Below are 24,982 nucleotides of genomic sequence, written 5' to 3'. Positions count from 1 at the left end.
TAATGCGGACGTTGTACCGATCCGTTGTGGTGAAGAAGGAGCTGAGCCGGAAGGCAAAGCTCTCAATTTACCGGTCGATCTACGTTCCCATCCTCACCTATGGTCATGAGCTTTGGGTCATGACCGAAAGGATAAGATCACGGGTACAAGCGGCCCAAATGAGTTTCCTCTCCCTTAGAGATAGGGTGAGAAGCTCTGCCATCCGGGAGGAACTCAAAGTAAAGCCGCTGCTCCTCCACATCGAGAGGAGCCAGATGAGGTGGTTCGGGCATCTGGTCAGGATGCCACCCGAACGCCTCCCTAGGGAGGTGTTTAGGGCACGTCCAACCGGTAGGAGGCCACGGGGAAGACCCAGGACACGTTGGGAAGACTATGTCTCCCGGCTGGCCTGGGAACGCCTCGGGATCCCCCGGGAAGAGCTAGACAAAGTGGCTGGGGAGAGGGAAGTCTGGCCTTCTCTACTTAGGCTGCTGCCCCCGCAACCCAACCTTGGATAAGCGGAAGAAGCTGGATGGATAAGACAAATACTGTAACACTGGGTCGTGAGTTCAAACCCTCAGAAAGTCAAACCAAAGACTATAAAAATGGGACCATTACCTCCCTGCTTGGCATCAAGGGTTGGAATCGGGGGTTAAATCACCAAAATGATTCCCAAACTCACTGCTCCCCTCAGCTCCCAGGGGTGGAAGAAGGGGATGGGTCAAATGCAGAGGGTAATTTAAGTGGTACTTTAACTTTAACTAAAGTAGTTGAACAAATACACATTACCGAATGAATCTGAAGTAAACAAGGTACAGCAACAGCTTTGTTACCGTCCATAAATCCCATTCTGAAAAACAAAGGACTTAAAGGGGAACATTATCAGCAGACCTATGTAAGCGTCAATATATACCTTGATGGTGCAGAAAAAAGACCATATGTTTTTTTAACCGATTTCCGAACTCTAATAGGGTGAATTTGGCGATCGAAACGCATTTCAATTGTTCGCTGTCGGAGCGATGACCTTTCACCCGTGACGTCACAATTGGAAGTAATCCACCATTTTCTCAAACACATTACACACACAGGTCAAATTAGCTCTGTTATTTTCCGTTTTTTCGACTGTTTTCTGTACCTTGGAGACATCATGCCTCGTCGGTGTGTTGTCGGAGGGTGTAACAACACCAACAGAGACGGATTCAAGTTGATTTGCGTGGAGTGTGCATCGATTAGCACGGCAGGCTAATCGATGCTAACATGCTATTTAGCCTAGCTGTATGTACATATTGCATTGTTATGCCTCATTTGTAGCTATATTTGCATCCAGCCTTTCCCTCCACCCACATTTAATGCCAAACAAACACATACCAATCGACGCATTTAAGTTGCACCAGTGTCAAAATATGCGAAAGTCCCTCGTTTGGTCTGCACATTTTACCGGCGATGCTACGACAGACATGGCATAGAGATGTGTGGATATCCTGCGACACTCAAAGCAGATGCATTTCCAACGATAAAGTCAACGAAATCACAAAGGTGAGTTTTGTTGATGTTATTGACTTATGTGCTAATCAGACAAATTTGGTCGCGGCATGATAGCCAGTTAATCGATGCTAACATGCTATTTAGGCTTGCTGTATGTACATTTGTAGCTATATTTGCATCCAGCCTTTCCCTCCACCCACATTTAATGCGAAACAAACACTTACCAATCGACGGATTTACATTGCTCCAGTGGTCTGGTCAAAAGATGCAATCGTTGGTTGGAAGGCGATCGCCGAATAGCTTTAGTTTCTTCTTCAATTTCGTTTTCGCTATCTGCCTCCACACTCCAACCATCTGTTTCAATACATGCGTAATCTGTTGAATCGCTTAAGCCGCTGAAATCCGAGTCTGAATCCGAGCTAATGTCGCTATATCTTGCTGTGCTATCCGCCATGTTTCTTTGTATTGGCGTCACAGGAAAATGGACGGTGGATTTACAGATAGAGAAAATCAGGCACTTTAAAGCCTTTTTTTGGGATATTCTATGATGGGTAACATTTTGAAAAAAACTTCGAAAAATAAAATAAGCCGCTGGGAACTGATTTTTATTGGTTTTAACCCTTCTGAAATTGTGATAATGTTCCCCTTTAAAGGTGATATAAATCACATGTTTGGACCCCAGGGTTCTATTTTTGCTAGCAAGGTTCAAATGTCATTGCAAGGATCGGTGGTCCAATTTCCTCCATACAACAGGAGCACTCAAACGTTTTTAAGAACATGCTGCAAACATGGTTGTTGTCACATTCAAAACGCATTGTGATGCGCGGAGATATCACCTCAGGATGCAGTGGGACCAGACAGGCAGGGTTGCAGGTAAGAATCTGATTTATTATACAAAAAATAAAATAACACTTATACAAACAGCAAAGTAAAGGCGTGCCGGAGTGCGCGAAAAGCTAAAGCTAATAGCTAGCACTAGAGTCCAAGTAAGTGTCCACAGAAGCGCGTGTCAAGCGCACAGAAGCTAAGGTGTAACTTAGCACAGAACAGACAAGGGAGAGAAAACCAAACATGACAGTTGCGCGTAGCAAACCATGAGCCAAGACCGAACTGAGGTCGAAAACAGTCTTAAATACCAAAGTAAACAATTGCCGTCAGATGTGCGTCGAAATACATAGCAGGTGGAACAAATGAGAAACCATGGCAACGAGATCAAAGAGGAAGTGCAAAACTCGGAACAGCCCATCCATCCATTCTCTACCGCTTATTCCCTTTCGGGGTCGCGGGGGGCGCTGGCGCCTATCTCAGCTACAATCGGGCGGAAGGCAGGGTACACCCTGGACAAGTCGCCACCTCATCGCAGGGCCAACACAGATAGACAGACAACATTCACACTCACATTCACACACTAGGGCCAATTTAGTGTTGCCAATCAACCTATCCCCAGGTGCATGTCTTTGGAAGTGGGAGGAAGCCGGAGTACCCGGAGGGAACCCACGCATTCACGGGGAGAACATGCAAACTCCACACAGAAAGATCCCGAGCCTGGATTTGAACCCAGGACTGCAGGAACTTCGTATTGTGAGGCAGACGCACTAACCCCTCTGCCACCGTGAAGCCCCAACAGGAACAGGAAGTGGAAAACTCGGAACAGGAAGAGTCTAAAATTAATAATCAAAACACAAACAAAGACTCAAATATAGACAAAAGATTGGATCCGGGAATCGGATCACAACAGTTGTCTCCCTAGCTTTTGAACTGTACTCGGGGGCCGGTATGGTGTTCCGGGCCAGATTCGGCCTTCAGGCCGCCAGTTGAATAGCCGTGCTCTACTGTGACTAAACCAGTTTTTCAAAGTGTTCTTATCCTCGTGTTGACCATGTGATGTAATGATAATCCTCACACGGATCTGCAGATGTTTATTTAAATTGGGTTGGAGAAAAAAAATGAATTCATATGCTCATCCTGGCAACCTATAGAGCAGAACAGACCACTTTGGTCACAGCACATTAAGCATTTTATGTTAAGGTACCGTGTGGAGTTCCCCAGGGTTCGGTCCTTGGCCCTGCACTCTTCAATCAATGTTTATTTATATAGCCCCAAATCACAAATGTCTCAAAGGACTGCACAAATCATTACGACTACAACATCCTCGGAAGAACCCACAAAAGGGCAAGGAAAACTCACACCCAGTGGGCAGGGAGAATTCACATCCAGTGGGACGCCAGTGACAATGCTCTTCTGCATCTACATGCTGCCACTAGGTGACATCATACGCAAATACGGTATTAGCTTTCACTGTCATGCTGATGACACCCAACTCTACATGCCCCTAAAGCTGACCAACACGCCGGATTGTAGTCAGCTGGAGGCGTGTCTTAATGAAATTAAACAATGGATGTCAGTTGGAGGCGTGTCTTAATGAAATTAAACAATGGATGTCAGTTGGAGGCGTGTCTTAATGAAATTAAACAATGGATGTCCGCTAACTTTTTGCAACTCAACGCCAAAAAAACGGAAATGCTGATTATCGGTCCTGCTAGACACCGACCTCTATTTAATAATACAACTCTAACATTTGACAACCACACAATTATACAAGGCGACACGGTAAAGAATCTGGGTATTATCTTCGACCCAACTCTCTCCTTTGAGGCACACATTAAAAGTGTTACTAAAACGGCCTTCTTTCATCTCCGTAATATCGTTAAAATTCGCTCCATTTTGTCCACTAAAGACGCTGAGATCATTATCCATGCGTTTGTTACGTCTCGTCTCGATTACTGTAACGTATTATTTTCGGGTCTCCCCATGTCTAGCATTAAAAAATTACAGTTGGTACAAAATGCGGCTGCTAGACTTTTGACAAGAACAAGAAAGTTTGATCACATTACGCCTGTACTGTATATACCTTTATATACATATATACATACATATATACCTATACTGTATATACCTTTATATACATATATACATACATATATACCTATACTGGCTCACCTGCACTGGCTTCCTGTGCACTTAAGATGTGACTTTAAGGTTTTACTACTTACGTATAAAATACTACACGGTCTAGCTCCATCCTATCTTGCCGATTGTATTGTACCATATGTCCCGGCAAGAAATCTGCCTTCAAAGGACTCCGGCTTATTAGTGATTCCCAAAGCCCAAAAAAAGTCTGCGGGCTATAGAGCGTTTTCATTTCGGGCTCCAGTACTCTGGAATGCCCTCCCGGTAACAGTTCGAGATGCCACCTCAGTAGAAGCATTTAAGTCTCACCTTAAAACTCATCTGTATACTCTAGCCTTTAAATAGACTCCCTTTTTAGACCAGTTGATCTGCCGCTTCTTTTCTTTCTCCTATGTCCCACTCTCCCTTGTGGAGGGGGTCCGGTCCGATCCGGTGGCCATGTACTGCTCGCCTGTGTATCGGCTGGGGACATCTCTGCGCTGCTGATCCGCCTCCGCTTGGGATAGTTTCCTGCTGGCTCCGCTGTGAACGGGACTCTCGCTGCTGTGTTGGATCCGCTTTGGACTGGACTCTCGCGACTGTGTTGGATCCATTATGGATTGAACTTTCACAGTATCATGTTAGACCCGCTCCACATCCATTGCTTTCCTCCTCTCCAAGGTTCTCATAGTCATCATTGTCACCAATGTCCCACTGGGTGTGAGTTTTCCTTGCCCTTATGTGGGCCTACCGAGGATGTCGTAGTGGTTTGTGCAGCCCTTTGAGACACTAGTGATTTAGGGCTATATAAGTAAACATTGATTGATTGATTGAAGGCACCATTGTTGTCCAAGCTACTCTTGTACTGTTGTCTAGTTGATAATCTTAGTTGTTTTTAAACGATCATAAGTCAATGTTTAGTCTACACATTGCTGATTTTGGTTGTTGTCCTAAAATGACAGTTTTTGGTCAAAAGTGACTGTGCATCAGAAGAATGGAGGCGAATGTGGCACAACTCTGTTTGTTTTTCCTCAAAAGTCGAGAAACTAGGTCAGAGTTGCATGACCAAATTCATGTTTGCTCGCTCTACAGTCATTTGTCTACACCTCATTAGCCTTAAATCTGCATCGTTAAGTTTCGTGTCAGACTCCAACAAAGACTTCCACGCCGCAAATGAAAGACGTGCAGAGGAGTCTATGGAGACCGACATGGTGATTTTATTGTAGTCTGTTTGTGGGGGTGGGCGTGCGGGGTGTAGTTGTCGGGCGGGCTGGTGGAAAGAGGCTGCTCTCCTGTGACTCCGTTTCTGCGAGAAGTCAGTAATGAGCGAGCAGTATCGCATAAAGCCCGGATTGAAAGCAGAAGACGGAAACAAAGTAAGAGGAGAAAGATTGATGATAAAGCTCCTCATCCCATTTTCTGGTACAAGGACGGATGCAGAGGATGTTTGTGCCCGCAGCCCGACGAGGCGTATGCAGATACGCTCCTTCTACATCAGCAAAGTTGCCGAGCCGCACACACTCCAATGGGCCTGGAATTTACATGCTAATCTTATTTTTAAAGTTTTAGAGGACACTGAAATTTGATATGTCTGTGTTAACTCGTGATTACTAAATCATTTTACCGCAGAAAAAAATATATATAAGTAGAAAAAAAACAGTTTGACTGTAAGTTTTTAACTTCTCTGTCATTGCCATGGTGAGCCTGTATTGCATAAGCAGTATACAGTGGGGCAAGAAAGTATTTAGTCAGCCAGCGATTGTGCAAGTTCTCCCACTTCAAATGATGACAGAGGTCTGTCATTTTCATCATAGGTACACTTCAACTGTGAGAGACAGAATGTGGAAAAATAATCCAGGAATTTATTTGCAAATTATGGTGGGAAATAAGTATTTGGTCAACCATTCAAATCTTTCACTGATGGAAGGAGGTTTTGGCTCAAAATCTCAGGATACATGGCCCCATTCATTCTTTCCTTAACACGGATCAATCGTCCTGTCCCCTTAGCAGAAAAACAGCCCCAAAGCATGATGTTTCCACCCCCATGCTTCACAGTAGGTATGGTGTTCTTAGGATGCAACTCAGTATTCTTCTTCCTCCAAACACGACGAGTTGAGTTTATACCAAAAAGTTCTATTTCGGTTTCATCTGACCACATGACATCCTCCCAATCCTCTGCTGTATCATCCATGTATCCATTTTGGTATAAACTCAACTCGTCGTGTTTGGAGGAAGAAGAATACTGAGTTGCACCCCAAGAACACCACACCTACTGTGAAGCATGGGGGTGGAAACATCATGCTTTGGGGCTGTTTTTCTGCTAAGGGGACAGGACGATTGATCCGTGTTAAGGAAAGAATGAATGGGGCCATGTATCGTGAGATTTTGAGTTTAAACTTCCTTCCATCAGTGAGAGCTTTGAATGGTTGACCAAATACTTATTTTCCACCATAATTTACAAATAAATTCTTTAAAATTCCTACAATGTGAATTCCTGGATTTTTTTTCCACATTCTGTCTCTCACAGTTGAAGTGTACCTATGATGAAAATTACAGACCTCTGTCATCATTTGAAGTGGGAGAACTTGCACAATCGGTGGCTGACTAAATACTTTCGCCCCACTGTATATATATATATATATATATATATATATATATATATATATATATATATGCATACAGAATTTATCCGAATGTGCATGAACTATTTCTGTTCAAAATTGTTAAAAATGTCACAGCTTAAATGTATTAAATAAGTATTTGGTCAACCATTCAAAGCTCTCACTGATGGAAGGAGGTTTTGGCTCCAAATCTCAGGATACATGGCCCCATTCATTCTTTCCTTAACACGGATCAATCGTCCTGTCCCCTTAGCAGAAAAACAGGCCCAAAGCATGATGTTTCCACCCCCATGCTTCACAGTAGGTATGGTGTTCTCGGGATGCAACTCAGTATTTTTCTTCCTCACATTCTGTCTCTCACAGTTGAAGTGTACCTATGATGAAAATGACAGATCTCTGTCATCATTTTAAGTGGGAGAACTTGCACAATCGCTGGCTGACTAAATACTTTTTTGCCCCACTTTTACATTCAATTTTATATTAATTAAGACTTAAGACCCACCATGTCTTAGGGTCACTGTAAGTGTCACACTTTTAAAACGTGATTTTTGAAGTCAACACTTTTGTGGCCCAGCCTCCAGTTTGATGGAGTTTGACACCCATTTTTTTTTTGAAAGGATGTTTAGATTTTTCCCAATGAGGCAGAATTCCTGTGTAAATCTGACATTGACACAACTGCACATTGGAGACTCATTAGTGGGTTCAAAGTGGTGCACGGGAGTCTTAACTTGTAAATATCCCTATTGGTTGTGGTGTGGTTATCTAATCGTGCCTTGTGCAGTGTGGTTTGGGCACCACTGGCCTATTTCCCCCATAATAATTACCACATATCTGAAGCGCCCCTCAATCTGTCGCAGCTGTTAGTCAAATCCCCCATGGGCGAAGCAAACTGCGGGAGAATGAAGCTACTGACTTTTTGTTTCTCATTAACACTTCCAATAAGATATTAATCTCCCACTGACATGACACAACCCTGAGCACATTACTGGAGTTGAGTCGCAAGGAAACAGATTTACAGCCTTTGCCTGAGGGCGTGCAGACGCACCTTGTCGGGGGGAAGTCACCCAAGATGTCTCATCTTAAGTCGAGACAAAAAAGAAGGGTGGCTCGATGGATGAGAGGTGTGATTATTCAAAGTTGTATCCACAAGCGACAGCGCACTTGGATAAATGATGCAAATATGCAACCCCACCATTCATTTTCTGACTGCTTATCAATCTCAGGTAGCTTCCGGAGGGAAATCAAACGCTACTTTGAACTGGATCGATGCCCAAATGTTGTAATGGTATCAGTCGTTCCTGAGTAAGCAGATGAGACACACTACTGTCCGCTAACTTTTTGCAACTCAACGCCCAAAAAACGGAAATGCTGATTATCGGTCCTGCTAGACACCGACCTCTATTTAATAATACAACTCTAACATTTGACAACCAAACAATTAAACAAGGCGACTCGGTAAAGAATCTGGGTATTATCTTTGACCCTACTCTCTCCTTTGAGTCACACATTAAAAGCGTTACTAAAACGGCCTTCTTTCATCTCCGTAATATCGCTAAAATTCGCTCCATTCTGTCCACTAAAGACGCTGAGATCATTATCCATGCGTTTGTTACGTCTCGCCTCGATTACTGTAACGTATTATTTTCGGGTCTCCCCATGTCTAGCATTAAAAGATTACAGTTGGTACAAAATGCGGCTGCTAGACTTTTGACAAGAACAAGAAAGTTTGATCACATTACACCTGTACTGTATATACCTTTATATACATATACATACATATATACCTATACTGTATATACCTTTATATACATATATACATACATATATACCTATACTGTATATACCTTTATATACATATATACATACATATATACCTGTACTGGCTCACCTGCACTGGCTTCCTGTGCACTTAAGATGTGACTTTAAGGTTTTACTACTTACGTATAAAATACTACACGGTCTAGCTCCATCCTATCTTGCCGATTGTATTGTACCATATGTCCCGGCAAGAAATCTGCGTTCAAAGGACTCCGGCTTATTAGTGATTCCCAAAGCCCAAAAAAAAGTCTGCGGGCTATAGAGCGTTTTCCGTTCGGGCTCCAGTACTCTGGAATGCCCTCCCGGTAACAGTTCGAGATGCCACCTCAGTAGAAGCATTTAAGTCTCACCTTAAAACTCATTTGTGTACTCTAGCCTCTAAATAGACTCCCTTTTTAGACCAGTTGATCTGCCGCTTCTTTTCTTTTTCTTCTATGTCCCATTCTCCCTTGTGGAGGGGGTCCGGTCCGATCCGGTGGCCATGTACTGCTTGCCTGTGTATTGGCTGGGGACATCTCTGCGCTGCTGATCCGCCTCCGCTTGGGATGGTTTCCTGCTGGCTCCGCTGTGAACGGGACTCTCGCTGCTGTGTTGGATCCGCTTTGGACTGGACTCTCGCGACTGTGTTGGATCCATTATGGATTGAACTTTCACAGTATCATGTTAGACCCGCTCGACATCCATTGCTTTCCTCCTCTCCAAGGTTCTCATAGTCATCATTGTCACCGATGTCCCACTGGGTGTGAGTTTTCCTTGCCCTTATGTGGGCCTACCGAGGATGTCGTAGTGGTTTGTGCAGTCCTTTGAGACACTAGTGATTTAGGGCTATATAAGTAAACATTGATTGATTGATGAGACATGAATAAAGTCTTGAAGCAAATCAACCGTGAAGTATTTACATTAAAAATTTGCCAGGAACAGAAATCATCACTATCGTATTTTACGGGTGATAAAGCGTACAGGTATATACAAAACCCAAAACCAGTGAAGTTGGCACCTTGTGTAAATCGTAAATAAAAACAGAATACAATGATTTTTAAATCATGTTCAACCTATATTCAATTGAATAGACTGCAAACACAAGATACTTGGAAAACTTTATTTTTCTCGAAAATGAGCCCATTTGGAATTTGATGCCTGCAACATCTTTCAAAAAAGCGGGCAAAACAGATAGAATCAATCAATCAATCAATCAATGTTTATTTATATAGCCCCAAATCACAAATGTCTCAAAGGACTGCACAAATCATTACGACTACAACATCCTCGGAAGAACCCACAAAAGGGCAAGGAAAACTCACACCCAGTGGGCAGGGAGAATTCACATCCAGTGGGACGCCAGTGACAATGCTGACTATGAGAAACCTTGGAGAGGACCTCAGATGTGGGCAACCCCCCCCCCTCTAGGGGACCGAAAGCAATGGATGTGGAGCGGGTCTAACATGATACTGTGAAAGTTCAATCCATAGTGGCTCCAACACAGCCGCGAGAGTTCAGTTCAAAGCGGATCCGAGACAGCAGCGAGAGTCCCGTCCACAGGAAACCATCTCAAGCGGAGGCGGATCAGCAGCGTAGAGATGTCCCCAATCGATACAGGCGAGCGGTCCATCCTGGGTCCCGACGAGCGGTCCATCCTGGGTCTCGACTCTGGACAGCCAGTACTTCATCCATGGTCATCGGACCGGACCCCCTCCACAAGGGAGGGGGGCACATAGGAGAAAAAAGAAAAGAAGCGGCAGATCAACTGGTCTAAAAAGGAGGTCTATTTAAAGGCTAGAGTATACAGATGAGTTTTAAGGTGAGACTTAAATGCTTCTACTGAGGTGGCATCTCGAACTGTTACCGGGAGGGCATTTCAGAGTACTGGAGCCCGAACAGAAAACGCTCTATAGCCCGCAGACTTTTTTTGGGCTTTGGGAATCACTAATAAGCCAGAGTCCTTTGAACGCAGATTTCTTGCCGGGACATATGGTACAATACAATCGGCAAGATAGGATGGAGCTAGACCGTGTAGTATTTTATACGTAAGTAGTAAAACCTTAAAGTCACATCTTAAGTGCACAGGAAGCCAGTGCAGGTGAGCCAGTATAGGTATGTATGTATGTATATATGTATATAAAGGTATATACAGTATAGGTATATATGTATGTATATATGTATATAAAGGTATATACAGTATAGGTATATATGTATGTATATATGTATATAAAGGTATATACAGTATAGGTATATATGTATGTATATATGTATATAAAGGTATATACAGTATAGGTATATATGTATGTATATATGTATATAAAGGTATATACAGTATAGGTATATATGTATGTATATATGTATATAAAGGTATATACAGTACAGGCGTAATGTGATCAAACTTTCTTGTTCTTGTCAAAAGTCTAGCAGCCGCATTTTGTACCAACTGTAATCTTTTAATGCTAGACATGTTGAGGAATGCTCATCAAACACTTATTTGGAACATCCCACAGGTGAACAGGCTAATTGGGAACAGGTGGGTGCCATGATTGGGTATAAAAATAGCTTCCATGAAAAGCTCAGTCGTTCACAAACAAGGATGGGACGAGGTTCACCACTTTGAAAAAATGCATGAGCAAATAGTCCAACAGTTTAAGAAAAACAATTCTCAACCAGCTATTGCAAGGAATTTCGGGATTTCATCATCTACGGTCCGTAATATTTTCAAAAGGTTCAGAGAATCTGGAGAAGTCACTGCACGTAACCAATGATATTACAGACTTTCGATCCCTCAGGCGGTATTGCATCCAAAACCGACATCAATGTGTAAAAGGATATCACCACATGGGCTCAGGAACACTTCAGAAAACCACTGTCAGTAACTACAGCTGGTCGCTACATTCGTAATTGCAAGTTAAAACTACTGCGCAAAGCGAAAGTTATTAATCAACAACACCCAGAAACGCAGCCGGCTTTGATGGGCCCGAGCTCATCTATGATGGACTGATGCAAAGTGTAAAAGTGTTTTGTGGTCTGACGAGTCCACATTTCAAATTGGTTTTGGAACCTTTGGACGTTGCGTCCTCCAGAACAAAGAGAAAAACAACCATACGGATTGTTATAGGCGCAAAGTTCAAAAGTCAGCATGTGTGATGGTATGGGGGTGTATTAGTGCCCAAGGCATGGGTAACTTACACATGTGTGATGGTATGGGGGTGTATTAGTGAACAAGACATGGGTAACTTACACATGTGTGATGGTATGGGGGTGTATTAGTGAACAAGGCATGGGTAACTTACACATGTGTGATGGTATGGGGGTGTATTAGTGCCCAAGACATGGGTAACTTACACATGTGTGATGGTATGGGGGTGTATTAGTGCCCAAGACATGGGTAACTTACACATGTGTGATGGTATGGGGGTGTATTAGTGAACAAGACATGGGTAACTTACACATGTGTGATGGTATGGGGGTGTATTAGTGAACAAGGCATGGGTAACTTACACATGTGTGATGGTATGGGGGTGTATTAGTGAACAAGACATGGGTAACTTACACATGTGTGATGGTATGGGGGTGTATTAGTGAACAAGACATGGGTAACTTACACATGTGTGATGGTATGGGGGTGTATTAGTGAACAAGACATGGGTAACTTACACATGTGTGATGGTATGGGGGTGTATTAGTGAACAAGACATGGGTAACTTACACATGTGTGATGGTATGGGGGTGTATTAGTGAACAAGGCATGGGTAACTTACACATGTGTGATGGTATGGGGGTGTATTAGTGCCCAAGACATGGGTAACTTACACATGTGTGATGGTATGGGGGTGTATTAGTGAACAAGGCATGGGTAACTTACACATGTGTGATGGTATGGGGGTGTATTAGTGAACAAGACATGGGTAACTTACACATGTGTGATGGTATGGGGGTGTATTAGTGAACAAGACATGGGTAACTTACACATGTGTGATGGTATGGGGGTGTATTAGTGAACAAGGCATGGGTAACTTACACATGTGTGATGGTATGGGGGTGTATTAGTGCCCAAGACATGACTAACTTACACATGTGTGATGGTATGGGGGTGTATTAGTGCCCAAGACATGGGTAACTTACACATGTGTGATGGTATGGGGGTGTATTAGTGAACAAGACATGGGTAACTTACACATGTATGATGGTATGGGGGTGTATTAGTGAACAAGACATGGGTAACTTACACATGTGTGATGGTATGGGGGTGTATTAGTGAACAAGGCATGGGTAACTTACACATGTGTGATGGTATGGGGGTGTATTAGTGAACAAGACATGGGTAACTTACACATGTGTGATGGTATGGGGGTGTATTAGTGCCCAAGGCATGGGTAACTTACACATGTGTGATGGTATGGGGGTGTATTAGTGAACAAGACATGGGTAACTTACACATGTGTGATGGTATGGGGGTGTATTAGTGAACAAGACATGGGTAACTTACACATGTGTGATGGTATGGGGGTGTATTAGTGCCCAAGGCATGGGTAACTTACACATGTGTGATGGTATGGGGGTGTATTAGTGAACAAGACATGGGTAACTTACACATGTGTGATGGTATGGGGGTGTATTAGTGAACAAGACATGGGTAACTTACACATGTGTGATGGTATGGGGGTGTATTAGTGAACAAGACATGGGTAACTTACACATGTGTGATGGTATGGAGGTGTATTAGTGCCCAAGGCATGGGTAACTTACACATCTGTGAAGGCACCATTAATGCTGAATGGTCCATACAGATTTTGGAGCAACATATGTTGCCATATAAGCAACGTTATCATGGACGCCCCTGCTTATTTCGGCAAGACAATGCCAAGCCTTGTGTTAAAACAGCGTGGCTTCATAATAAAAGAGTGCAGGTACTACACTGGCCTGCCTGTAGTCCAGACCTGTCTCCCATTGAAAATGTGTGGTACTATATGAAGCCTAAAATACCACAACGGAGACCTCGGACTGTTGAACAACTTAAGTTGTACATCAAGCAAGAATGGGAAATAATTCTACCCGAAAAGCATCAAAGATTGGTCTCCACAGTTCCCAAACGTTTACTGAGTGTTGTTAAAAGTAAAGGCCATGTAACACAGTGGTAAAAATGCCACTGTGCCAACTTTTTTGCAATGTGTTGCTGGCATCAAATTCTAAAGTTAATGATTATTTGAAAAAAAAAAAAAAAGGATGTTTCTCAGTTTGAACATTAAATATATTGTCTTTGCAGTCTATTCAATTGAATATAGGTTGAAAGTGATTTGCAAATCATTGTATTCTGTTTTTATTCACGATTTACATAACGTGCCAACTTCACTGGTTTTGTATTTTTTAAGTTGCATCCACAAAATGTTTGAAAAAAACCCTATATTTTTCATATATTAGCCGCAGATACATATACCTTGTGAAATTTCTTGAAATGCCTGGAAAGGATGTGCAAACAGTCAGTTGCACAGAAACAGAAACATCTGTGAGAAAGTAGGCGATTGTGCTGCAGCTCAGTCCTACCTGTCATTATTTGGACTGTCAAAAATAAAAAAAAATATAAGACAAATTGTCTATTCAGCAATATCATTTCATGATAGTATTGCCGCTATGTAACCTACGGGGGTTATTGGTTAAAACAAATTGAATTGATGTGTTTTACTATCTGAATGTGTTTCTTTATATTTGACATATTAATATATCTATTATTAGAAGGAAAAAAAACTTTTTGCAATGTGCATTTTGTTGCGTCTGGAACATTCAGGCGCACACTCACAGTTATTGCCGGCATCTTCACACAAGTGATGTGCACGCCAGTTTTCCGAGACTCTTTATTTTGTTAGCGAAGGCAGCATGAAGCAGGGCTTTTATTGTGAAGATAGGAAATGTGCAGTCAGCCTTTAGAGTTTTGACGGAAGGGACGGCGCGAGAGTCTGTTGAAATAAAAAGTGTTTCTCGCCTTCCTCTCTGTCATTTTTTCATAATAATGAACTGGCAGCAGCCAGCGTCATCTCACAAGACCCTCGGGTGCCGTGAATGTCAATCAAGCAAGCTACGGAATGTTTTTCTTGTAAAGTGTATGGAAGCTGGATGAATTAGATGCCAAAAACCAACCACTTTCATGTGGTATTGTACAGAAAGGACAACTTTTTTTCTCCTCCATTTGAAAATGTGGGCGTTATCATCATTACTGTCTGATTCCAATCAATGCAAGTCATCAGAATCAGGTAATACACCAACTTATATTCTTGTCTTTGTGAAAGAAAGACATCTATATGTGTTACACATGCTTGTATTATCATTAAACACATTTAACTTGTTTACAAAAATGTCACTTTCATAAATGAATAAATATAAATGATATATATAAATGAGGTAGATCCCCTCGAGTTGGTCAATTTAAAAGTAGCTCGCCTGGAGAAAAAGTGTGGGCACCCCTGGTCTAGGAGAAGGATCTTTGATATAAAATACCCCTTCCAGCCCGCACCAAGCCAGCGTGGAAGGAGTAGGCTAATAACCAGCATGAAAAGTACGCCAAATGGCAGAAACATGCTGAGGCTTTCGTCCAGCAGTGGACTGACAACGGCTGATGATGATGAAATATCATTCATTATTAATAATAACATAGAGTTGAGCAAATTGGCTATTTCTGGCAATTTATTTAAGTGTGTATCAAACTGGTAGCATTAATCAGCACCCATGAAGTAGCTCTTGGTTTCAAAAAGGTTGCTGACCCTTACTCTAACCCTACTTACTGAGATCAGACCTCAAACTGGTTCATGTTTTTTGACAGCTTTCAATTTTCTAGGCTATTTTCCACACCGTTGTTCAGGCGATCTCTCCGCAGGGATCGACCCGCTGTTGTCTGAGGTGTCGTTCTATTCTCTGGTACGCGTGAGCGCGCCTGACGTTCATGTCGTTGTATCTTCCAATCGGCAGGTGAGCGAGAACGCCAAGCAAGACTTGAAAGACGGCCTGGCTCTCTACAACTCTGAAAACAACATCGGCCTGAGAAATGCCTGGAACATCATCCAGGCGGAGGTAGGCAGACGTAACGTGCTTGCAGTCGCATCAAACTCCATAGAATACATTAGCACTGATAACAAGCCGCAGCTGTGAGTGGTGCATTGCTGATAATGTATCGCCTCGCTTCTTGTCTTAGCTTTAATGCAACATTGTGTTTCCACGGCTGCCAGTCTGAGCACATCCCACTACCCCAGACATCCACAATGTGAATGAAGTCAAGTTACTCTGAGGTGATGGACTCGTCTGGCTGTTTGTGTGTGTCACACAGTGGAAGTGCTGCGGCGTTATAGCCTACACGGATTGGCACGAGGCCCTGAAAGAGAAGGTCGTTCCTGACCGCTGCTGCCAGGAACATTACCAGGACTGTGGACGGAACGCCACCACCATGTTCTGGAACCGAGTAAGTGGACACTGAAGAGTTGACAGTTTTAGGGTGTGCAATACGTGTGGATCAGTCAGATTGTTCGTTTAAATGTGGTGTTCTGTGTGTGTGCAACATGCACATCACTTGAATCACAGGCTTTTCAGGATGTCTGCAGTGGAGGCTCCTAATATTATTGCTCACAAACAATGTTCACGGTCTAACCAGGGACAGCAAAAACTAATCACTGTTAAATATTACTACGGAAGTTAGCAGAGGCAAAAATAAAGGGAAGAAAGGTTACACTTTAGCGCATTTTCTGACAGCCAAAAATTCGAAAACTACGACAGTGACTCGTTTTTTTTTTCTAACTTAGCGCTTGAATCAGTAATTGACAACAATTTTCGTCACAAACAAGCCCCGGTTTTATACGTGGTCCCGGTCGTCGTCTGTATGCCCACGTAGCGTTCCAGCGGAATGGAGTTACCAAAGAACTCCACGCGTTGTTGACTCAGTTGCCGTAATTTGCTTATGAATATGGACGCATAATAAGCCAGCATCGGGCCGAAAAAGGTTGCAAGTGGCAGTAATTTGATGGAGAAGGCGAGAAACACTTGTATTTTACTGTATTTATTCATTTTTACTGAGTATAGAGAATTCAGTATTATAAAGTGTGTACCGAAAAAAACTGTATATATATATTTATATATATATATATATTCATCCTTTGGGATCGCGGGGGGCGCTGGTGCCTATCTCAGCTACAATCGGGCGGAAGGCGATGTACACCCTGGACAAGTCACCACCTCATCAACATTCACACTCACATTCACACTCTAGGGCCAATTTAATGTTGCCAATCAACCTATCCCCAGGTGCATGTCTTCGGTATGATAAATTATGCCTATCAAAATCTGTAGTATTGCGGGGAGAACATGCAAACTCCACACAGAAAGATCCCCTCTGCCACCGTGAAGCCATATATATATATATATATATATATATATATATATATATATATATATATATATATATATATATATATATATATATATATATACCTGCAATGAGGTGGCGACTTGTCCAGGGTGTACCCCGCATTCCGCCCGATTGTAGCTGAGATAGGCGCCAGTGACCCCACAAGGGAATAAGCGGTAGAAAATGGATGGATGGATGGATATATATATATATATATATGTAGGTGTGGGAAAAAATCACAAGACTACTTCATCTCTACAGAACTGTTTCATGAGGGGTTCCCTCAATCATCAGGAGAAAATCTCCTACACACCTACATATTGCACTCTACCACGGTATCGAGCACTATTCTCTGGAAAATCCAATCAAGACATATATATATATATATATATATATATATATATATATATATATATATATATATATATGGCTTCACAGTGGCAGAGGGGTTAGTGCGTCTGCCTCATAATACGAAAGTCCTGTAGTCTTGGGTTCAATCCCAGGCTCGGGATCTTTCTGTGTGGAGTTTGCATGTTCTCCCCGTGAATGCGTGGGTTCCCTCCGGGTACTCCGGCTTCCTCCCACCACCAAAGACATGCACCTGGGGATAGGTTGATTGGCAACACTAAATGGTCCCTAGTGTGTGAATGTTGTCTGTCTATCTGTGTTGGCCCTGCGATGAGGTGGTGACTTGTCCAGGGTGTACCCCGCCTTCCGCCCGATTGTAGCTGAGATAGGCGCCAGCGACCCCAAAAGGGAATAAGCGGTAGGAAATGGATGGATGGATATATATATATATATAGACAGACAAACAGACAGGATATATATATATATATGATATATACAGATTTTAGATTGTATTGTAAAACTATAATTATTTTCGATAAAAATTGGTTTTCTGTCTTTGTTTTTGGGAGTCCTGAATGATTTAATTTGATTTACTTTATTCATAATAGACACATTTACACTGTACAACTTTAATTGGAAGTCCATTCTCATCAATTTGTTAAACTGTGACTCCATCCATCCATCCATCCATTTCCTACCGCTTATTCCCTTGTGGGGTCGCGGGGGGGCGCTGGCGCCTATCTCAGCTACAATCGGGCGGAAGGCGGGGTACACCCTGGACAAGTCGCCATCTCACCGCAGGGCCAACACAGATAGACAGACAACATTCACACTCACATTCACACACTAGGGCCAATTTAGTGTTGCCAATCAACCTATCCCCAGGTGCATGTCTTTGGAGGTGGGAGGAAGCCGGAGTACCCGGAGGGAACCCACGCATTCACGGGGAGAACATGCAAACTCCACACAGAAAGATCCTGAGCCTGGATTTGAACCCAGGACTGCAGGACCTTCGTATTGTGAGGCAGACGCACTAACCCCTCTGCCACCGTGAAGCCGATGGCAGTGAAGTCTCATTGAATTTCTACAGTGAATTACAGAACAAAAACTGTGACTCGTGTTGCTTATTTATGATTTTTCCATTGTGTCTGCCAACAGCCACTTTTGTCCATCGTAAAGCCTCGCTGCACTGTGTTTACCAGTTCCCCCCTATTACACGGCTAATCTGCTCTATTATGGGGTTTGCTCAGTCCAAAGAAGGGGATTAAATAATTGCCAGCTAGAGAATAGTCAGACATTGAGCTGGCCCGCTGGGAAAGCGCCACACTCCAGTCCTGTAATCCTGTGCAGAGAAAAAGATCCCCCACCACCTCAAGAAGTCCTACATGCAGCCTCAGCAAGGGGCAGCACTTTGCAGCGGACACCAAACATGACCCCACCTCATTACCAGCATCTGACCTCTGACTGAACCTACTGTGGACACATTTTAAAATCTCTAGAATGTTGCAAATTTAATACCCACGGCTGTCTATATGACCCAAATGTCTGGATATAAGATGCTCCTGCCATAAGTAATTCACTTCTTTAGACACCTAAAGGTCCATGCTCTCACTTCCATTGTATAATTCACACAAGCACTTTCAGGAGTTGACTGGTTGAGATTTTTCAATATGTTCTCCTACTTTAGGGATGCTTTGAGAAGGTGGAGGAGTGGCTTGATGACAGCAAGCATCTGCTAGGAACCATAGGCATGGTCATCTTGGTGGTGCAGGTAGGAGACTTTGGGATGTTTTCCTGCATTTGTATTTTTGTTCCTTCCGTCTGCCTTTTCTGCAACACGTCTGAATCAATTGGCCTTCACATCCAATGCGCCCCCATCTTCTGCTGGGAACTTTATAGGGTTCGTCCTCAGTGGGCGTTCTGGCAGCCCACGTATTGAAATATGTTCAACCTGGCTGTTAGACAGCTTGGCTTTGCTCCAGGAAGGAGTCTGCTGAAGATTTACAAAGTAGATATAGGAGAGAACAATGTATTACTACACTGTATGTGTGTGTGTGTGTGTGTGTGTGTGTGTGTGTGTGTGTGTGTGTGTGTGTGTGTGTGTGTATATATATACATATGTGTGTGCGTGTGTGTGTGTGTGTGTATATATATACATGTGTGTGTGTATATATGTGTGTGTGTGTGTGTGTGTGTGTGTGTGTGTGTGTGTATATATGTGTGTGTGTGTGTGTTTATATATATGTGTTTATATATATATGTGTGTGTGTGTGTGTGTGTGTGTGTATATATGTATATATATATATATATATATATATATATATATATATACAGATATGTGTGTGTGTATATAGATAGATTTTGTGGGTGTATGTATGTATATATATATATATATATATGTATGTATGTGTATATATATACTGTATATATATATATATATATATATACATATATATATATAATACAGCCTGAAGGAACTTTTGAAAAAAATGTTACCAAGAAGTCGAGTAAAATGCCTGTGATCGATCATGATTAATGTGTATGCACACATATGTGTGTGTATATATGTATATATAGATAGATTTTGTGGGTATATATATATATATATATATATATATATATATATATATATATATATATATATGTATGTATGGATATATAGATATCTATCTATAGCTATATATATATGGATGTATATGTATACATATGTATATTTGTATATATCTATGTTTATATATGTATGTATATTTATATGTATATTTATATGTATATTTATATGTATATATATGTATATGTATACGTATGTATATGTGTGTGTGTCTTTTGTAGAACAGTCAGAGATCAGGTCTTCTGGAAGATTTCACAAGCCTTTATTCACGGAGGTCAGAGGTCAAGGTTACATTGTTGGCTGCATACATAAGCAACACAAGCAAACTTCTGCAAAAGTTAAAAAAGAACGATTCCCTTTCTTTGAAGTAAAAAGAAGTCCAGTGGGTCAAAGAATGGTCACAAGTGTGGGGACGAGTCCAAGACTATTGATTAGGGGAATTGTGTCACAAAGTTGTGTAGCCAATTAAAACATTTAAAAAATATATGATTATCTGAGGCTTGGTCCTTTGTGCCATTCTTGGGGGTTACAAAGTCACAAGCAGCGTAAAAGCCGCATGTTCTTTAAATGAATTCTAATGAATTAAAACAACTTCAGGTGTTTCCTCGCTATAATATTCTAGCATCTGTATCGTGCAACTCCAATTGACGGACTCGTCCCATTGCAGTTGATTACAGCTCGTTCACACTGAGGTGCGCCGAGAAGCACTAAGAAATGTTCCTGCGCTCGGCACTTTCAGCAGATAAAGATTTTAGGATGAGCCCCGCGACTGTGTTTGATGTACAGGCATCATGGGTAATGGCAACTTCAAAGAGCCCGCGGCCCGCCTACTGGGGGGGGGGCCTCCATTTACTTCATCGACATAATTCTTGCGCGCACTGTACACGTTCCTTGTAGAGGGAATGAAAATATGCTGGCGCCGCACAGCAGGATTCAGTACAGATGAAAAAAGGGTACATGACATCATCATAAGAACATTCATTAAATCTACAAAAACCAGTGAAGTTGGCAGGTTGTGTAAATCCTAAATAAAAAAAGAATACAATGATTTGCAAATCCTTTTCAACTTATATTCAATTGAATAGACGGCAAAGACAATATATTTAATCTTCAAACAGAGAAATAAATAATCATTAACTTAGAATGCAAAAAAAGTTGGCACAGGAGCATTTTTACCAGTGTGTTACATGGCCTTTCCTTTTAACAACACTCAGAAAATTTGGGAACTGTGGAGACCAATTTTTGAAGCTTTTCAGGTGCAATTCTTTCCCATTCTTGCTTGATGTACAACTTAAGTTGTTTAACAGTCCGGGGTCTCCGTTGTAGTATTTTAGGCTTCATATTGTGCCACACATTTTCAATGGGAGACAGGTTTGGACTACAGGCAGGCCAGTCTAGTACCCGCATTATTTTACTATGAAGCCACGCTGTTGTAACACATGGCTTGGCATTGTCTCGCTGAAATAAGCAGGGGCGTCCATGACAACTTTGCTTGGATGGCAACATATGTTTCTCCAAAACCTGTATGTACAGTCAAAAGTTTACATACACTTGTAAAGAACATAATGTCATGGCTGTCTTGAGTTTCCAAATATTTGAGCACATGCTTGTTGGTCACAAAAAATATTCATGAAGTTTGGTTCTTTTATGGGTCTGCTGAAAATGTGACCAAACCTGCTGGGTCAAAAGTATACATACAGCAATGTTAATATTTGGTCACATGTCCCTTTGCAAGTTTCACTGCAATAAGGTGCTTTTGGTAGTCATCCACAAGCTTCTTGTTGAATTTTTGACTGCTCCTCTTGACAAAATTGGTGCAGTTCAGCTAAATTTGTTGGTTTTCTGACATGGACTTGTTTCTTCAGCATTGTCCACATGTTTAAGTCAGGACTTTGGGAAGGCCATTCTAAAACCCTAGTTCTAGCCTGATTTAGCCATTCCCAGGTGTATTTGGGGTCATTGTCCTGTTGGAACACCCAACTGTGCCCAAGACCCAACCTACACTCTAATTTAGATTGTCCTGAAAAATTATGAGATAATCTTCCTTTTTCCATTGTGCCATTTACTATCTGTAAAGCACCAGTTCCATTGGCAGCTAAACAGGCCCAATACTACCACCACCATGCTTGACTGTATGGATGGTGTTCCTGGGATTAAAGGCCTCACCTTTTCTCCTCCTCACATATTGCTGGGTATTGTGGCAAAACAGCTCAATTTGTGTTTCATCTAACTCGAGAACTTACCTCCAGAAGGTCTTATCTTTGTCCATGTGATGTAATACACCCCCATACCAGGACAGATGCTGGCTGATGAACTTTGCGCCCATAACAATCCGGATGGTTCTTTTCCTCTTTGTTCCGGAGGACATGATGTCCACAGTTTCTAAAAACAATTTGAAATTTGGACTCGTCAGAACACACCAGTCCATTTTTGATGCTTGCGGCGTTTCTGGGTGTTGTTGATAAATACGTTTTTTTGTTTTTTTTTAAGTGTCTTGTCTTTCCCGTCTATTCAATTGAATATAGGTTGAAAAGGATTTGCAAATCATTATGTTTTTATTTGACGATTTACCTGCCAACTTCACTGGTTTGGGGTTTTTTTGTACATGTGCCACTGTATGTAACCATGCCATCTCCTTCTTGTCCTGTTCCACAGCTCCTAGGCATGGCGTTCTCCATGACACTCTTCCATCAGATCCACAGAACGGGGAAGAAGTATGACGCCTAAGCTTCGAGAGAAGAGGAGCCTCAATTCCTGATGGGATGGAACTTTTCAAAGAAAAAAAAATGCCACCCCCTTTGTGCTCCCCAAACAAAAACCACCACCACCACTGCGTTGCAACCATCCTTTGACTCTGTTCCCAGAATTTGTGTGCAGATTCCTCGGCCTGCTCCTTTCGCCACTCATTTTTGCCAAAGAGTAACACAACTGTAAGAGGGGGGGAAGAAGGACGGCAGCGTCATTTGGCACTTGAGAGAACCCCGTTGGTCGTCACTCCTTGATTTTTATTAACGCTTTGCAAAAAGGAAGCGGGCACAGACACTAAGACAATAAAGACTTCTATTAACACTTCCCACCCGCTGGGAGAAGACGACATAAAAATCCCTCCTCCCATTTCTGGAGTGTTTGTGTTTCTTTTATGTCGATTAAAAATCACCCTCTTGTAAATGGATAAGAAAAAAAAAAAAATGGCATGCTAGTTTTTTACTGAAATTCAAAAAAAAACCTTTAGCACCCTTTATTTTGTTCCAAATACCTTTTTTTGTATGTGAGTGATGTTCCTGCGGAATGTAAGGAATTGATGGCGTTATTGGGGGTTTTTTTTCTCTTTGGACTATCATTTTGGGTAAAGTGAGTAAGGATGGAAGGACGTCACAAAAATGGTGGTACAAGTTTTGTCACATTTTGGAAAAAAAAAAAAAAAACATGCTGTATGTGCTACCACGCCCCAACATTGTTGCGTTTTCCTATTGAGACGATGCAAGTTGTGTAAAATGATTGTTTATTAAAGCTCCACCGGGACTGTCAACAGCACGGGTGATGAAATACCTCTCCTTGGAGAACACACACTAAATGGCGGTGTGTGTTTTATCGCATTGTTCCACCCTCCAGAGCAGGGGTCGGGAACCTTTTTGGCTGAGAGAGCCATGAAAGCCAAATATTTTAAAATGTATTTCCATGAGAGCCACATAATATTTTGGTAACACTTTAGTATGGAGAACATCCATCCATCCATCCATCATCTTCCGCTTATCCGAGGTCGGGTCGCGGGGGCAACAGCCTAAGCAGGGAAACCCAGACTTCCCTCTCCCCAGCCGCTTCGTCTAGCTCTTCCCGGGGGATCCCGAGGCGTTCCCAGGCCAGCCGGGAGACATAGTCTTCCCAACGTGTCCTGGGTCTTCCCCGTGGCCTCCTACCGGTTGGACGTGCCCTAAACACCTCCCTAGGGAGGCGTTCGGGTGGCATCCTGACCAGATGCCCGAACCACCTCATCTGGCTCCTCTCCATGTGGAGGAGCAGCGGCTTTACTTTGAGTTCCTCCCGGATGGCAGAGCTTCTCACCCTATCTCTAAGGGAGAGGAAACTCATTTGGGCCGCTTGTACCCGTGATCTTATCCTTTCGGTCATGACCCAAAGCTCATGACCATAGGTGAGGATGGGAACGTAGATCGACCGGTAAATTGAGAGCTTTGCCTTCCGGCTCAGCTCCTTCTTCACCACAACGGATCGGTACAACGTCCACATTACTGAAGACGCCGCACCGATCCGCCTGTCGATCTCACGATCCACTCTTCCCTCACTCGTGAACCAGACTCCTAGGTACTTGAACTCCTCCACTTGGGGCAGGGTCTCCTCCCCAACCCGGAGATGGCACTCCACCCTTTTCCGGGCGAGAACCATGGACTCGGACTTGGAGGTGCTGATTCTCATTCCGGTCGCTTCACACTCGGCTGCGAACCGATCCAGTGAGAGCTGAAGATCCCGGTCAGATGAAGCCATCAGGACCACATCTGCAAAAAGCAGAGACCTAATCCTGCGGTCACCAAACCGGAACCCCTCAACGCCTTGACTGCGCCTAGAAATTCTGTCCATAAAAGTTATGAACAGAATGGGTGACAAAGGACAGCCTTGGCGGAGTCCAACCCTCACTGGAAACGTGTCCGACTTACTGCCAGCAATGTGGACCAAGTTCTGACACTGATCATACAGGAAGTGGACCGCCACAATAAGACAGTCCGATACCCCATACTCTCTGAGCACTCCCCACAGGACTTCCCGAGGGACACGGTCGAATGCCTTCTCCAA

The 24,982-nt window shown here is 42.7% G+C and overlaps 1 protein-coding gene across 1 annotated transcript in view; it reads left to right on the top strand.

The window, feature by feature from the left end:
- The window catches only part of LOC133563638 (tetraspanin-9-like), a 165,669-nt gene extending 141,964 nt beyond the window's left edge, over nucleotides 1-23,705 (top strand). The window contains exons 4-7 of the mRNA XM_061917885.1: nucleotides 15,795-15,896; nucleotides 16,150-16,281; nucleotides 19,256-19,339; nucleotides 22,832-23,705. Of these exons, the coding sequence (XP_061773869.1) occupies nucleotides 15,795-15,896; nucleotides 16,150-16,281; nucleotides 19,256-19,339; nucleotides 22,832-22,903 (390 nt within the window). The 3' untranslated portion in view covers nucleotides 22,904-23,705. The remainder of the gene's footprint in view (nucleotides 1-15,794; nucleotides 15,897-16,149; nucleotides 16,282-19,255; nucleotides 19,340-22,831) is intronic.
- The last annotated feature ends 1,277 nt before the right edge of the window (nucleotides 23,706-24,982 follow it).

This window comes from Nerophis ophidion, linkage group LG12 (genome assembly GCF_033978795.1).
Source record: "Nerophis ophidion isolate RoL-2023_Sa linkage group LG12, RoL_Noph_v1.0, whole genome shotgun sequence".
NCBI classification, from domain to species: Eukaryota; Metazoa; Chordata; class Actinopteri; order Syngnathiformes; family Syngnathidae; genus Nerophis; species Nerophis ophidion.
Note: the sequence above shows the minus strand (reverse complement) of the source record. Positions and strands in the feature narration are given on the sequence as shown.